This window comes from Notolabrus celidotus, chromosome 10 (assembly GCF_009762535.1).
Source record: "Notolabrus celidotus isolate fNotCel1 chromosome 10, fNotCel1.pri, whole genome shotgun sequence".
Taxonomy (NCBI): Eukaryota; Metazoa; Chordata; class Actinopteri; order Labriformes; family Labridae; genus Notolabrus; species Notolabrus celidotus.
The window spans coordinates 18709119-18725359 of NC_048281.1; the positions used below are offsets into that span (position 1 = coordinate 18709119).

Consider the following 16241-nt stretch of genomic DNA (forward strand, 5'->3'; position numbering starts at 1 on the left):
CTGTCCCTCTGTCTTCTCCTTCGTCAGTCTGCCTTAGACTGGCACAAGCTGCTGACTGACCCTCCTGTGTTGCCATAGTAACACTGCACCTATCCAAAACCCCCCCCCCAAAGATGAGCCATGTCCACCTCAATGCTTAACATGTCATTTCCAGGGATAGAAAACACTTGATCAATGATGATTAAATCAGGAAAGTTTTTCTTATTGAGTCAAAAAAAGCAAAGAAAAGTCATTGAGGCAGCGCTGTAAACAAAACTATTAGAGGTGATTCTCGTGCTCATTTCATGTCACGTTGTTTGTGAAACAGTGCATAAAATGAACAGCCCCAAACATCATTCATCATTCAAACAGCACCGTCTACTATGCAGCCAGTATTGGGAATTAGATGCCGTGCAGTGTAGCAGAGGATGACCTGTGAGATCGGACATCGAGGACGTGACATTACAGTGCACAAAGTATCATGTAATCATGCACCATGTCAGCGACATACCAACAGTCTAATCTTAATATATACTCTGATGTGTTGCTAAAGTTGTTTTTTACAGTGTTACAGTGTAAGACTGTTTCTTCAAAGAGTTTCCCAAGATGACAATTGGGTCGACTCGTCTGTGAAGGAGCGCCAGTGTGTTTCTGTCACCCTTCCATCTTCATTCATTTTAACATCAGAGCAGAAATGCTGCTTTGAATTAGCGTCCAATGTGTTAATAAGCTAGCAGCCAGAAAATCTAGAACACAGCTCCAGCAGAGCTATTTTCTCCCTGCCATCCACCCTCTGTTATGAAGAAGGTGTTTGTTTTGGGGGTTTTCAATGCTGCTCCAACTCACCTGGCTGACACAAAGAGAGGAGGGGATGTGTTAAACCTTTGGTTTTTCCAAAAAAAATGATGTAAACAGTGTTATATTTGTCTCTTCTTATGTTTGGCTGCTTGGTGTTCAAGATGTTTCAAACCCACACTCCTTATGCAAGTTTACCACATGAGTCATTAAAAATAACAGAAATAGCAGACACAGACACATTCTGGTGATGTACCATGACAACAAATATAGGATTTATTTGTACTGAATGCTGTGTTTGCCTTTTTTCACTAATATGTGGCTGCAGGTGGACTTCTCTAATTTACACATTTTTTACACACACTCACAAAAGTTGGCCGGACTCTTTGGTTGACATCCTAATGTGTCTCTCCTCCAGGCTGTGAGTGGAGAGGTGAAGGATCCCTCAGTTTAATGGATGGTATTTATAACTGTTCCTCCAACTCTATGGCAGTCTGCTTTATGTGCACTCTGCTGCGTGTGCATTTTATGTTTGTGTGTGTCTCTGCCTTTGCCTCAGCTGTCAGGTCTAGCTCTAAACCCAAACTGTGAGCATTCAGAAAAATATGCAAAGCTTAGGTGAATTCAGTCATTCTATTCATGTGTCTGTGTGGTCGTATAACCGAGTATGTTGCTGGCTTAAGCATCTGTAGTATCACTAAGCTATGGCTAACGCCAGTGCTCTTCAGTATGAATGATGACATGGGGCAGATACAGTGTTTAAAGGTCTTGTCCATTAAAGTGAATTTACTCAGGCAGGGTTGTGAATAACTAACATGTTGACATTCTGGTTTTCACACTGAGATGCCAAGACATATCAGTTTATGTTACTCACTGTGATCTGTGACACAAGCTTGTTAGCCTGTAGCCACACTGTGGGTTCAGCCGTCTGGCACTGTCGCCATTTCAATAACAGCTCATAGCTGGGTGTAGAAATCATGCAACAAAGTGACTCTGGTCCTGTCTGTACTCAGATACTGGTGCTGTATGTTTTTGGTTTGTGGATCTCTAATTCATGTTTTGATGCATTGTTGTCAGCAAATCTTATAAAAGACCAGAACAAACAATGTGCTTTACTGACAAGTAAAATTGTTTGTTTATTGTTTACTTATTTGCACAATTGAAAGAAAATACACACAAAAAAAGAGCAAAGATAAATAATATCCTGTGCAGAAAGAGACAGAAAACTCAGAGCTTATTTGAATCCTCCACCCAAATAGTGTTCTAATATCAAAAATTAATTTAAAAATACTAAATTGACACATATAAAGACAATATCAGTTTATCCAAAGTATGTTACAGCTTATTCCTCAGTGTCTTGTACCTCCATCATTGTCCAAATATTTGATGATTTAAACACTCTGAGTCAAATTCTGCTTGATGAAGACACACAGTGGCATTGCAGTAAACTTGAAGTCAATCCACAAATGCATTCCTGGTGCTCTTCACACTCACTAGTGAGCCAAAGTGTATTCATCCACTGCTTAATATAGTCTCAAATGCAACGCGAATACAAATCAGAATACAAATGCAACATTTCCTGATTTGAGTAACATTTAATATACACTACAATGCCTAGTTGTTTTGATAAATACCAAACCAAAGATTCCCGGCCGATCGACCATTTCCTGCATGCATTTCCCCGCTCTCTACTCCCCACATTTCCTGTCTCTCTTCAGCTGTCCTGTCAGAAAAACTGTGTTTTGAAAATTTTATAAAGAAATCTTCCTCTTCAGAAGAATGCATTGAGCTTAAGTTGTAGAGCTATAGGCTGCATAGAGATGTTAAAAGTATAAAGTGAGGGACTAACACATTGTCAGTTTGGTCTCTCAGTAGGATTTGTTTACAATAAGAAAATGCCTAATAAGGCAGGTTCTGTATCCTTTGCTGGGGGCCATAGTTTGTTTGTTAATTCATTCATTACATGACTATGAAGAGCAGGGGTGCCTTTTCATCAAAATTCAACAAAACAGCTTTTGCTGCTGTATTTCAGTGCTGTGAAAGGATCAGTTATGAAGAATTAGATACAGTCATCATCACAGGCAGGTCCTGGTTGGATGTGATATTAATGTTCAGGGCGCTCCAGTGGGTGGGGTTCAGGGCCCTCAGATGTTTTCCCGTGTGTCTGGGGCTTTCTAATTGGCCCATCAGGTGCAGCGCTGACCCCCACATCTCTACTCCCGGTACATCTGTCCCTACACAAGGAGGCAGAGTCTGTCTGAGTCAGGCTTATTATAGTAAGACAGATCAGGCGAGCTGTGTGCAGCTGTGGCCTTCGTCTCCTGTGGCTGTCTGGAATGCCTGACGTAGACTACCCCTCCCAAATTAAGTATGAAATCATATGGAGGGAAAAATGTCCAGTGATGATTATAGACGAAATACGCCAATGTCAAAAATCTAATTGGACATTTCTGTCATCTTTCATCCTAATTAAGCGGCTTCTCTGTCTCTTATTTTAATATCTCTGCTGTGCAGAGTTTCACATCTCTGTGATCATGCTTTTTGAGTATTTTTCTTGTTCTGGTTCAATTTGAACACACATATTAATGATTTAATATGGGTAGAATTGATTATAGCCCACTATAGTCAATTTTCGAAGGTATATTTAAAACAAACCTTTTCCATGAATCACTTTATGCAAGGAGGACATCTTTGTTGCTAGGCAGCAGAAGAGGAGGCCTCTGGTTTTCTGTTTTATTCCACTTGTATGGTTTTATTAGAGATAGAGTGTGATCCTTGCACCTCCAGGTGACTTAAGAGGACCTAAAGAGCTACCGTTTTATTGCCTTGCTACTATGTGAGTGTCAGCTGGTTGTACTCTGTCTCATTAGAGCTACACAGTGACGTCTTTTCTTATCTGTTTTCCTCTCATCCATCACCTTCCTCTTACTTTATCAACCTCTCAATCAATCTTGCTGAATTTATCTTTCCCAACTGCATCCCCTCCCAACTCTGCCTTTACATCTACCTCCACCCAACATATTCTCTCTTTGCCATGTCTGCTCTTCTTCATATTCTTGTCTTGCCATGTTTATTCCCCCCGCCGTTCTTCTTTTCATCCCCTTCGATCTCATTGTGTAGGTGTTCCAGTCAACAGTCGCGTCTCCTCCAAAATCCAGCAGCTGCTCAACACCCTCAAGAGACCGAAGCGACCGCCGTTGCGAGAGTTCTTCGTTGACGACTTTGAGGAGCTTTTAGGAGGTAAGCCGGTCTAGAGGGAATGACATTGCCTTACTTAAATCAATGGATCATGGGAAAAAAACTTTCCTGTTTCTGTGGCATGATCAGCATACTGATCAGAGACTCGGTCATTAAAGGCTCGAGTGTGACAGCTGCATCAGCTTTTTTTTGCAGTCTTCTGTGGGTTTTTCAGTTTCCATGTTAGTTATATCTTGTTAAACATGAGATAAAAATGTCACACTGACCTCACCACACCTCACAGATAAACAGTGGAGTTCCTCTTTTAGATCAGAAGTTGTTATTTTGTCTCTTGCTGAAGCAGAGACCACCAGGTGTGCATGGGGAGCGGTTACAGAAACACTGGGTACAGAAACAGGCTGAAACACTCACACTCAGTGGACCAGCCCTGCATAACCATTTCCTCCATTTCCAACCAGTCCATCGTGGGTTTTGGGTGGAACGCTACCAGGCTGAGTAAACACTGTCAAAATGAACAAGCTGCAGGAATAGTAATACACCAGCAGGTAATTGTAAAGCCTCCCTGCCAGCCTGGCAAAGAAACCGTAGCATGGCAAGCCTGGGTGTGAACAGAAAAACACGCAGAGCTGAAAATGACAGCCGGCTGGACTGGACTGGATCTATCCCCGAGATGGGGTGTTTTATTTGGCTGGGACGTCTTACCAGCTCAGGTAAACAGATCTGAATACCTCTTAACCACAGGGTTCAGGAGAGTGGGAAGGGGAAATAGTGATGGAGAGATGGAAGTCAAATCAAAGAGTAAGTAGGGTGCTTGAAGGAAGATGGAGATAGAGGGGGAAGAAAGAAACTTGGCCTTTTCAGTGGGATGTAGCTTCAAGTGTCTCTGGAGTTAGTTTCTTAGGAAACTAAGATTTATTAGGGCTATACAACTCAACTTAATCCTCCAGCTTTTCTAGGAAAATCACTCATAATTCATTGTTTGAATCCCTTCATTACCCTGCCTCACTCAAAGAAAGTTTCACAATAAAGACATTCTTTGTAATTCCCTCACAATAAAACAGACTTTCTAAGTTCCCCCCTGATTAGCTCTATGAACACAGGACCTAGTTTGCCCTGTTGCTCAATCTACTACCCTCTAACTAGTCTTCTTATGTATCTAGTCCAGCATCCAGATCCCAACCAGCCAAAGCCAGAGGGGCAGCAAATGAGTCCCCTTGAAGGAGAGCCCCTCGGGTTGGTCAACAAATGGCCCCCGTCCTTACCAGCAGCCTTACAACGGTGGGGCACCACTCAGCCCAAGAGCCCATGTCTGACTGCACTTGACAATTCTGGAAAGCCTGTCTACACACTCACCTACGGTATGTTTCAACATCATCACCTCTTTTCATAATCTTTGGGGTCAATGATGTCTTTATTTCACACCACTGTATTTAAAGACAGACAGAACATCTTAACCGTCTCTCGTTGTTTCAAAGTGAAGCTAATTACTCCAATGATGGGTAGTGAAATGTTGTACTGGTGATGTCTTTAGAGCCATGTTCCATCTGTTAACATGTAGGAGGTGACCTATTCTACAGCCAGTCAGTAGTGAAGCATCACAAGTTTGGGCATCACTTCTTTGGGTGCTGTTAATCATCCATGTTTTTACGCTTTATGTTTAACACTTTATGTTAAATTCTGTAGGTAAACTATGGACCCGCAGTCAGAAGCTGGCTTACACTCTACTGAACAAGCTGAGCACCAGAAATGAGCCTCTGCTCATGCCTGGAGACCGAGTAAGTCACAAGATTGAACAGGAGTGGTCATATGTTTAATTCTTTGATGCATTATCAGCAAACTGGAGCATCTTAAAGGATGCTCAGCACATGCAACAAAGAAAAAGCCCAATTTTAACACTAGTGTCAGCAAATATCTCTGAATTTGTGAAGGGAAGCTGATATTTAGTTAAAATCTTGAATATGATACTTGGTCTACATCATGCTCTTTAACGAACCATACCTTTACAGAGTAACATATCATACCATGACATGTTCTGTTTGACACACCTGCAGGTTGCACTCGTTTTCCCCAACAATGACCCAGTGATGTTCATGGTAGCGTTCTACGGCTGTCTCCTGGCAGAGCTGGTACCTGTTCCTATCGAAGTGCCGCTGACACGAAAGGTAATAGACTAAAACAATCTCCAGGGAATGTGAGGACCTTTTTCCCTTTGTGCTAGATAACCAGTGAGGAGCAGTACTGACCCCTGCTGGGCAGTTGGTTCACGGTTTTAATGTCAGCTTGTTTATGATCTATTTGGATCCCAGATTATTAATAGTGTATTACTTTGTAGCGCATCTATCAGCTCAAACTGAACCAAATCTATCCCCCTTTAGTTGCACAGACTGCATATTAATGCCTGTTCTTGATTGTGTCTTATAAGCATGCTGTTGGCAGATGCTTTGCTTTAATAAATGAGATTTGAGCGAGGTGAAATGATCTGTAACTTCAGTCAAAATATTAGATCACAGGCCAACTGTTCTCTGGAGTCCTTCTGTCAATCTGCCAGCACACATTTTTCCTCCTTCTCTTTCTGTCTTTTCTCATTTCCTTTTCTGTCCCCCCTCTTCTTCCTCTCTTTTTCTGTAATCCCACCAAATATCTCACATCATGGTTGTCTCAGCATGAGGCTAGTTTTAAAGCTTGTTTTTACAGCCAATCAAATATGAGTGAGTGAGTGAGTGTCAGATCATGTGCTTTGATGCTCAGCGGTGGAGTTTTTAATAATGATTGGCCGTCACTCTGTTTTCTCACCTGCTGCTGCTTTGATGCACGATGCTCCAAGGTTCCTTCTTCTTCTTCTTCTTCTTCTGTCATCACCCGTCTTTCTCTCCCTGATACTATTCCCACATTCCCTCAGAACATCTTCTCTCAAAGCTTTTATCTTCTGAATTGTTATTGTTTTTATACTTGATTTTTGTTCAGACTATGTTTGCCAAAGATTTACCTTACAAATCTGCTTTCTCATCTTTGGTCCCCTAGGATGCAGGAAGTCAACAGATTGGCTTTCTGCTGGGCAGCTGTGGCGTCACGTTGGCGCTAACCACAGACGCTTGTCAGAAAGGCTTGCCCAAAGCACAAACGGGAGAGGTAGCAACTTTCAAAGGTGCAGCCTGTTTGGCATCTTCATTTTAACTGTCTGTACGTAAAGTGTGATTACGTATGAACCAACTTTCTGTATGTTCTCTGCAGGATGGCCGCGGTTACTGTGGTTCGTGACTGATGGAAAACATGTCGTAAAACCTCCAAAAGACTGGTATCCCCCTATTAGGGAAGCTAGTAATGACATAGCCTACATAGAGGTTAGTATAAATTCTCTTTTTTCCAAAACACAACATTCATATCTACAAACTTCCTACCAACACTTGTGTTTCTTATATCATTCTGCTTGGAATTACATTAATCGTATGTTTTTCCTTACCTTCAGTATAAAACCAGCAAGGAAGGAAGCACCATGGGGATCACAGTGTCGCATTCAGCCATGCTGGCTCACTGTCATGCTCTCACACAGGCTTGCGGCTACACTGAAGGTGAGGAGGACTCAAAGATTCCTGTTAGAAAGAGAGAGAGAGTAGAAAGAGAGAGGACAGGGGCAGCTTTACTGGAAACAAAAATATAGGAATGAGCGAAAATGAAAGTAAACACAAATGTATTCTGCAGGTAAGATAGTGCAGAGCGGATTCATTATTTTTTTGTACTATACAATAAGAAAAGAGTTCCCTGTGTCACTGCTCTCATTCTGGGAGCGTAATTACCGTCTAGAATGATAAATGCAGCAGCTCGGCTGGTTGTGTTTCTCTCCGTCAGACCTGGGTCACGTCTACTTAAAAAGAAAGAGAGCATAAAGCACCTCCTCTTCTCCCATGTCCCAGTTTCACTCTGATTAACTTCTTACAGCACCAACAGCCCCTTCACTCATTACAAGACTTGTTTTGTGTTCAAAGTAAAAGGTTGATGTGTGGTTGCTCAAGTGAAGAATGTCAGATACAGTGGCACAAGCACTCTCCCTCTTCCTAATCTTGGCAAAATCTCTGTTTTGATTTGCAGCTGAGACCATAACCAACGTGCTGGACTTCAAGAGAGAAGCAGGATTATGGCACGGTGTTCTGACTGTGAGTGGACTGGAAACCTACAGTGAAGCTAAAACGAGGGATCTATGTCCAGTTTGATAAAAAAAAAAGTCTGATTTTCTGACTGAATTCTCTCCTCTGTGGGCATTTTCTGTGTTTAAACATTAACATTAGTCAAGTCCTGATGGAAAGAAACATCTTGTCATTACTGAAAAGTTTGAAATCTGTACAAATATCCACTTCCCTCAAACTCATACAAACACAACTTGTTTTAAACAGATTGTGGAATTTACTGTCAGCCCATATATGACCTGCTGTTGCAAGTTAAAATTCCTTAAATGACTAAGTTGAAGAACAAACATGCTTCATTCAAACATGATAAAGTCTTGTCATGGCTTGCTGCTTGTTTGCAGTGACGTGGAGTTGTTTTGAAATGACATGACATATTTTGTTTCTTCTGCGATGGTTGTTTCCTGTCGTGACAGAGTGTCATGAATCGGATGCACGTGATCAGCATTCCTTACTCCCTGATGAAAGTCAACCCCTTGTCCTGGATACAGAAGGTTCACACATACAAAGGTAAGTCAGCCTTTAAAAATTACACTTTTTATGGTTAATCTGCTTCTTGCTTCACAGCCCTAAGAAGGATTTAGTGCATAGTGGTGAAATCTAATTTTATATACATTTTAGGAACAAGTCTTTTTTTTGTTTTTGCTTGGTACTAAATACCCAGAGCACAATCAGGACTGGATACATTTTTGACAGAGAGTCAAAAATGTGCTACTGGCTTGCTTGATGGTGAACAATAGATAACACAACATTTTGTTATTGTTTTTTATTGCCAGTAACTGATAGAATCTCTGATAGAGTCTGCTTCTTGTAATTGTTTGGGATTCTTGCTGCAGATTTGACAGGGCTTGATGGATTAAGGCAATAGTTTGTTGGACTCATTGATTTCTAGTTTATCCATATTAGCCCTGTGGAGGTCGAGGACAGCTGGCCTGCTGCATTGAATCAAATTCATGTCCTCTGTCTCTGGTCCGAGCTGTGCTGAGTCACCTGTGGGCAGCTGAGTCAGATCATGCTGCTCTTTGCTGTCAGATTTAGTGTTGTGCGATTGAGTGTCAAGTTGGATAACAGAGTTTTTGATTGATTGAGTCTATTGTGAGCGTCTCTTTGTCTTTGTGCCCTCTGTACAGCACGGGTCGCTGTGGTGAAGTCGAGGGACATGCACTGGTCCCTGCTGGCCCAGAGAGACCAGAGGGACATCAGCCTGAGCTCGCTGCGCATGCTGATCGTCGCTGATGGAGCGAACCCATGTGAGTCCAGAAGCAGATTCTCATATGATAAAATAACTTCACAACCTGCCTGAGCCCCGAAGAGATAACCACTGATTTGTTTTGTTCGTGTTTGCTTGTATGTCTGTTTAACTGTCTTTGTTTGTGTGTCATGCGTGTGTTTTCACAGGGTCGATATCCTCCTGTGATGCCTTCCTCAACGTGTTTCAGGCACGTGGGCTGCGACCTGAGGTGATCTGCCCATGTGCCAGCTCCTCAGAAGCCATGACTGTCGCCATCCGCAGGTGAAGAGCTGTAACTGCACTTTGATATAATGAAAATACATATCACATGCAACATTAGCTGCGTCTTGCAAGAGGGAGAGGATGAAGAGGAGGAAGTGTGTTTGTTGTTCTTAAACAGAGAGACAAGCTACAGCTTTCTGCCTATCACATGTCTTGGTCCTGAAGAAGGATTAGGGTGACACACTGACAGAGACCCTGCATCAAAAGGAAAACTGGTTCTATTTAATGAGAAATCTCTTTTTATGAGAAGTGCGTGCCTAGAAATCTTGTAATAGACACAAAGTCTGTATCTCTCAGGTTCTCATATCAGTCTCCTTCTGAGGTGTCAGTGCTTCTGTAATAAAGACTAAACCCTAAGGTAGTGCAAGACTCAATATACCATTTGAAAGAATATACATATTTGTTATTCAGCTAGCTCTGCTGCACAAACTGCTAGTTTACATTTACTTGCTGGTTTTGCTCTCAACTAAAAGTTTTCCCATATGTTTTATGTTGTTTAATGATAACAAGCGTATATAATGTCTGCAGGCCTCCTGAAATGGGAGTTCCTCCACCGGGAAAGGCAGTGCTGTCTATGGGTGGATTGAGTCACAGTGTGATCCGTGTGGACACGGAGGAGAAACTCTCTGTCCTGACGGTGCAAGACGTGGGACAGGTCATGCCTGGAGGTACAGTACACTACAGTGATTACTGACATTTTGCCCCTCTTTACGTGTTCAGTCTTAAAGATCAAGACCAAAGAGTTGGTTGGATACAATTTTTGAGGTTTTTGCTGTACAATGAATACAGTTTTCCCTTTCTTTGTGTGAATCTCAACTCAACTCAACTCAACTCAACTTTATTTATATAGCACCTTTCATACATAAAAACATTCAGCCCAAAGTGCTTCACAAATTAACAGGGAGACCGAAAACAACAGCAATGGTAAAATTATAAAAGGCATGATTATAAATAAAATACTTAAAAATAAAATAAAATCAGAAACAGGTGACTAAAAACTGGTTGAAACCGACCCCACCACAGATAACGAAATGGAAAGCAAGTATCAATGAAATTTACAACATGGAAAGGATAACACACAGGATAAGGAATTTAAGTGACATTTTTGAATCCCGATGGAAAAGAATAACTAACATTGATATAACATGAAGAGAGATGAATGACAAATGTAAATATGGGTGTACTTGAGCATTGGATTTGAGCTAGAAGCAGATGGTGAAGAAAAATAACAGTTGAAGACACTAAAGCGGGAGGTGGGTATATACATATATATATACATATATATGTATATATAATAAAGACAGATCCAGGCCTAAATAAAATCTGAAATAAAATCTGATCTAAATTTCATTTATGTTTTTTATTTCATTTTATTTATTATTATTATTATTTTTTTTTTATATATTTGTTTATTTTTTCTCTGTTTATTCTTGTTGACGTTGTAGATTTTCTCTTTGTACATTTTATTTAAAGTGTGTTTCTGCATTGTTTACTTACAGAAGATAGTCTTATATATATGTTAGAAAACTCATCCAATGCTGACATGCTGCCACATCTTTGTTTTGTCTTGTTTTGTTTCCTTGTTGTTTCTTTTGTGTGTGAAAACTACTAAATAAAAAGTATAAAAAATAAAATAAAATAAAAATAAAAATAAAATAAAATCAATACAGTAAAATGTATAAAATAAGTAAGAGTGGAAACAAAGGTTAAAAATAAGTTAGCATTAACATGATCAGATGAATACAGGAAAAAAATAGATAAATACATAATTAAATAAGATAAAGAAATGTTAAAACAATGTTTTAAATAATAATGGTTAAAATGATTTTAAAAAAATAAATACATAATAATAATAATAATAATAATAATAATAATAATAATAATAACAATAATAATAATAACAATAACAATAACAATAATAATAGTAATAATGCAGTCCTGGTCTAAAAATAAATTACTTCAAATGAAAAGCTAGATTAAAAAGGTAAGTCTTAAGTATACTTTTAAAAATACCCAGAGAGATCGCAGTTTTAATGTCCAGAGGCAGAGAGTTCCACAGTTTAGGGGCGTAAAAACAGAAAGCTCTCTGGACAGAACTTGTGTGAGACACACAAGGAACATTTAAATGGGAAGCATTTGAGGATCTCAGTGATTGAGCTGGAACATAAAATGACAGGAGTGATGTATGGAGGAGCAAGGCTGTTGAGAGCTTTAAAAACAAGTAAAATAATCAATTAACGTTGAAATGATATGGACTTTTATATTGCTCATTGACATCGGTTGATATCTGTAAAAAAATCTTTAACAAAATTAGGAAGCCTTTTGTTTAAAAATAATAAATAAACTTGAGCTAACAACACATTTTTAACCATACAACTTGTGGATCAATTTATTTGGGGTGAAATGTATTGCCCTCCTTGAAACAATATTGTTATTCTCCTTGCTTTACTGTTAACATTGTATCTCCAGCTTTGGTTTGCGTGGTGAGAGTGGAAGGGACCCCCTATATCTGTCAAACGGACGAGGTTGGAGAGATCTGCGTGAGCTCAGGTAGCACGGGCGTAGCTTATTACGGCCTCCCAGGCATGACCAAGAACGTCTTTGAGGTTAGTGTCTGACTTCATTAATTTGTGTGTCCCAAATATTGAGTAACTTTTGTGTGTGTTTTTAACAGTTTGAATGTCTCATTGCAGACAATCCCAGTGTTATCATCTGGCCTTCCCATCAGTGACAGACCCTTTAGCAGGACTTCACTGCTGGGCTTTGTGGGCCCGGTAAGTTCAGTCTGTTCAGTTAAAGTGTTGTCTACTAACCTCATTTTACTTTGATGTCTGTCTTACACTGTTGAGAATTTGAGAACCTTAGTTTTTATATGTTTTAACTTTTGCAACCCATGGTGCTTAGGGACATCTCTGCATAATCCTGAAATAGTCAATAGCTAATCATAAAATACAGATCTGTGATATTAAGAGTCATTTTTATTCATATCCTCAGTTTGACTTAGCATGCTTATGTCCAGTGGTGGACAGAAACAAAGTAAATTTACTTGAGTACATTTTTTGAGTATATGTACTTTACTTGAGTATTATTTTTTGGGGATACTTATTACTTTTATTCCACTACATTCAGAAAATAATTATTGTTCTTTTTACTCCACTTCATTTCTATCAATGCTCTAGTTACTCACTACTTTAGCTTTGAAGTCAGCTCATGAATTTCCTTCTCTTTTCTGAAATCTGATCCCTCAGACAGTAAACTGTGTTTGTGTAGTTCTGTTTGTCTCAGTGGTTTAGTCATACCTGTATATCATGCGTCTCCCCAATTGAACATGGAGCAAACACAGAGCAGATTTCACTCAGATCAGGCAGTTCATGTAGAGGGGGTAATGATGGCTATAATTCTCCACCTAAGCACCCATGTCCATATCTTCAGCCCGTGTTAGAGGTTTTAAAATGAAGAATAATACGTATCGTTTGAAATGTTCTCCCTGTTTCCCACTCTGCCCAAACATACAAACATTCACTGTCCAACCTGAGAAAGCGTGTTGAGCTACGTAACATTTGTTTCATTCCAGATGAACATTTCAAACTAAGTTGTCTGTGCTTGGAGTAACTTAGTTTCTGTTTTTATTCCATGGTATAGTTTTTAGAGATTTCAAGTAAAGGTTTCTAAATAAACATAATGTAACCGAATGTACTTCTATTATTGACTGCATTTTTGTATTGAAAATACAACGTTTTGAGATTTTTTAAGAAGTACTTTGAATACTTAAGTATTTTTTAAAAGCAAGTACCTCAGTATTTTAACTCAAGTAATAATCTGACGGAGCAACTTTCACTTGTATTGGAGTAATATTAGACCTGGAGTATCTATACTTTGACTTAAGTAATGAAGGTGTGTACTTTGTCCACCAATGCTTCTGTCACATGTCATGGTTAGTTCACGAAAACTACTTACAAAAATAACTTACCTTATCTATTTATCAGATAGAAGTGTACATAGTGTGTATATATCTGTAATAGTTGCCATATTTTATTTCATTTTATTTTTACTTTATTTTATTTTTATTCTTTTTTATTCTATTCTATTTTATTTTATTTTATTTTACCCTTGTCATTGCTATTATTACTGTTATTATATTTTTTAACTATGTTAGTACATTGTTGTATTCCCCTGTCCCGTGTTGTAAGCTGCTGTAACAAAAGAAATGTCCCCCAACGGGGGACAAATAAAGTATATCTTATCTTATCTTATCTTAAAATGTACATTTGGTGTACTGAGCACATTTTTGAAATCTAAAATGTTAGAGTTAAATCTGCGCAGATATCTATTTAAGACACAACATCCCTGTGACTCACTGTGGACAGTTTCCATAGAGACTATTCTTCCAGTTGTATGCCGTAGTTGAAAATCAAACTGTTGACAGGGAGGTCTGAAAACCTTATGTAGTTAATGTATGCAAACAACTTTCACACTTTACATTTAAAAACCTGTGAAGGTTTGAGTCATATTCATGTAGCCGGCTAGAAAAGTGTCACAAGCTGAGTAATCCAGGGACACACAACGGCAACTGAAGCGCAAATTAGGAGAAGCTTTGCCAGACTAATCATTAGTTGACATGTTGTGATGGTATTTATTCCTCAGCTGAAAGCACAGTACTTTTTTTTTCTTTGAGGATCTTACAGCTCAAAGATCTAAAGATGACAGAACCAAAATAGAAATGTAAATGTAGGATAACTTCATGTCCCAATAAATGTAAAGATTTACCCACTGAGCAGTTTGTTTGTTTGTTTGTTGGCTTCTCTCACAGGACAACCTCGTGTTTGTTGTGGGAAAGATGGACGGGCTGATGGTGGTCAGTGGACGCAGACACAATGCTGATGACGTGGTTGCCACAGCATTGGCAGTGGAGCCCATGAAGTTTGTCTACAGGGGGAGGTAAGAAAGGAAGACACCGACCTTAATCACATTGACAGTTTGAAAACTCTTCACTTCTGTCCATTTCTGTCCCCTTTCATATGGGTTGTTTTGTTGTAGTAGGGATTTTTATTAGTATCTTGTGTGTTCCAGGATAGCAGTGTTTTCGGTGTCTGTGCTGCATGATGAGAGGATTGTTGTCGTGGCTGAGCAGAGGCCAGATGCCTCTGAGGAGGACAGCTTCCAGTGGATGAGCCGTGTCCTCCAGGTGCTCTGTCTTTTTCACAGCCTAGCACTTTATTTAAACCACAAAAAAATCACAAGAGAAAACATCCCCTAGTTTCTCTATTAACACTTAAACTGGACTTCACATAACACAAAGCTTAGGCTTGTTTTGACGTATCTTTCCCCGTCTGTTTCCAGGCTATAGACAGCATCCACCAAGTCGGAGTGTACTGCCTGGCTCTGGTACCTGCCAATACGCTTCCTAAGGCTCCCTTGGGGGGCATCCATATATCAGAGACAAAGCAGCGCTTCCTGGAGGGCGCCTTGCATCCCTGCAACGTCCTCATGTGCCCTCACACGTGTGTCACCAACCTGCCCAAACCAAGACAGAAACAACCAGGTTAGACCCCCAAATGTTCCCGCATGGACCAGGTTTAGAGTCACATGTATCCTGCAGACTTTGTGTATGTTCATGTTGAAAAGAATGTTGGCTCTAACTTCACTTGTCTTTCGGCTGACAGAGGTCAGTCCTGCTTCTTTGATAGTGGGGAACCTGGTGGCAGGAAAGAGGATAGCACAGGCTTGTGGGAGAGATGTGGCTCAACTGGAGGACAATGAACAGGCAAGTAAAGTACAGCAAAAAGTCCTCATGGTACCTTCTTTGTACCTCCACACATATGCTTCACACACATGTAAGATCTTAAACCTAAAGAAAACAAACAGCTGATCTCTGCTGTACCTTGGTGGCAAAATTTGTTGGCGTTAAATAATTCAGATCTGCTTATTTTACTCTTCTTAGCCTTGCATTTTCTGTTCCCCATCACATCCATCATTCTTCCTTTACGAACACCCACCTTGTGCGTCTGTGCTCCCCTTCGTATTGATTCATCATTGTCTCAGTTTTTGTTTGACTTTGCTGTTTGTTACTCTTATTCCCCTGTAGTTAAATTTGTGTTTTCTCCTGCTCTTTTAGTTCCTGTACATACAAGATGTGCTGCAATGGAGAGCTCAGGCCACTCCAGACCACCCTCTCTTCCTTGTTCTCAATGCTAAGGTACAGACTCCTTTATACAATGACAGTATATAATCTGAAATAGCAAATACCCAGATATTCAGTAGATGAATAGATAAAGACTTCTTACTTTTTGGGTTGAAAGAAACCTAATGCAGCAGGAGGTATGGAAGCAAAAGCTATCCCATTAGAAATCTTCTACATGCTGATTAATATGAAGGATTTTAAAGTCTAGGTATTTTCCTTGAATTTTTCAAACACAGCTGTGTAGATAATTTACATACTTATCTTCCTCCTCCTCAGGGCACAGTGGCTAGCACAGCTTCCTGCCTGCAACTGCACAAGCGGGCAGAGCGGGTGGCTGCAGCACTGATGGGACGCCTCAACACTGGAGACCATGTGGCTCTTGTTTACCCACCAGGTA

At 39.9% G+C, this 16241-nt stretch overlaps 1 protein-coding gene across 2 annotated transcripts in view; it reads left to right on the plus strand.

The window, feature by feature from the left end:
- The window catches only part of dip2a (disco-interacting protein 2 homolog A), a 103094-nt gene that overhangs the window by 78211 nt on the left and 8642 nt on the right, over positions 1–16241 (plus strand). For both annotated transcript variants that reach the window (XR_004632747.1, XM_034694232.1), the window contains exons 7-26: positions 3895–4014; positions 5133–5330; positions 5656–5747; positions 6024–6134; positions 6994–7117; positions 7204–7313; positions 7439–7541; positions 8059–8123; positions 8567–8660; positions 9281–9400; positions 9549–9663; positions 10192–10331; positions 12133–12269; positions 12357–12437; positions 14474–14601; positions 14734–14848; positions 15004–15205; positions 15327–15427; positions 15779–15859; positions 16121–16238. Coding sequence is in view for 1 of the 2 variants with exons in the window: in XM_034694232.1 (XP_034550123.1) it covers positions 3895–4014; positions 5133–5330; positions 5656–5747; positions 6024–6134; positions 6994–7117; positions 7204–7313; positions 7439–7541; positions 8059–8123; positions 8567–8660; positions 9281–9400; positions 9549–9663; positions 10192–10331; positions 12133–12269; positions 12357–12437; positions 14474–14601; positions 14734–14848; positions 15004–15205; positions 15327–15427; positions 15779–15859; positions 16121–16238 (2355 nt within the window). In the remaining variant the exon portion in view is untranslated. The remainder of the gene's footprint in view (positions 1–3894; positions 4015–5132; positions 5331–5655; positions 5748–6023; positions 6135–6993; positions 7118–7203; positions 7314–7438; positions 7542–8058; positions 8124–8566; positions 8661–9280; positions 9401–9548; positions 9664–10191; positions 10332–12132; positions 12270–12356; positions 12438–14473; positions 14602–14733; positions 14849–15003; positions 15206–15326; positions 15428–15778; positions 15860–16120; positions 16239–16241) is intronic.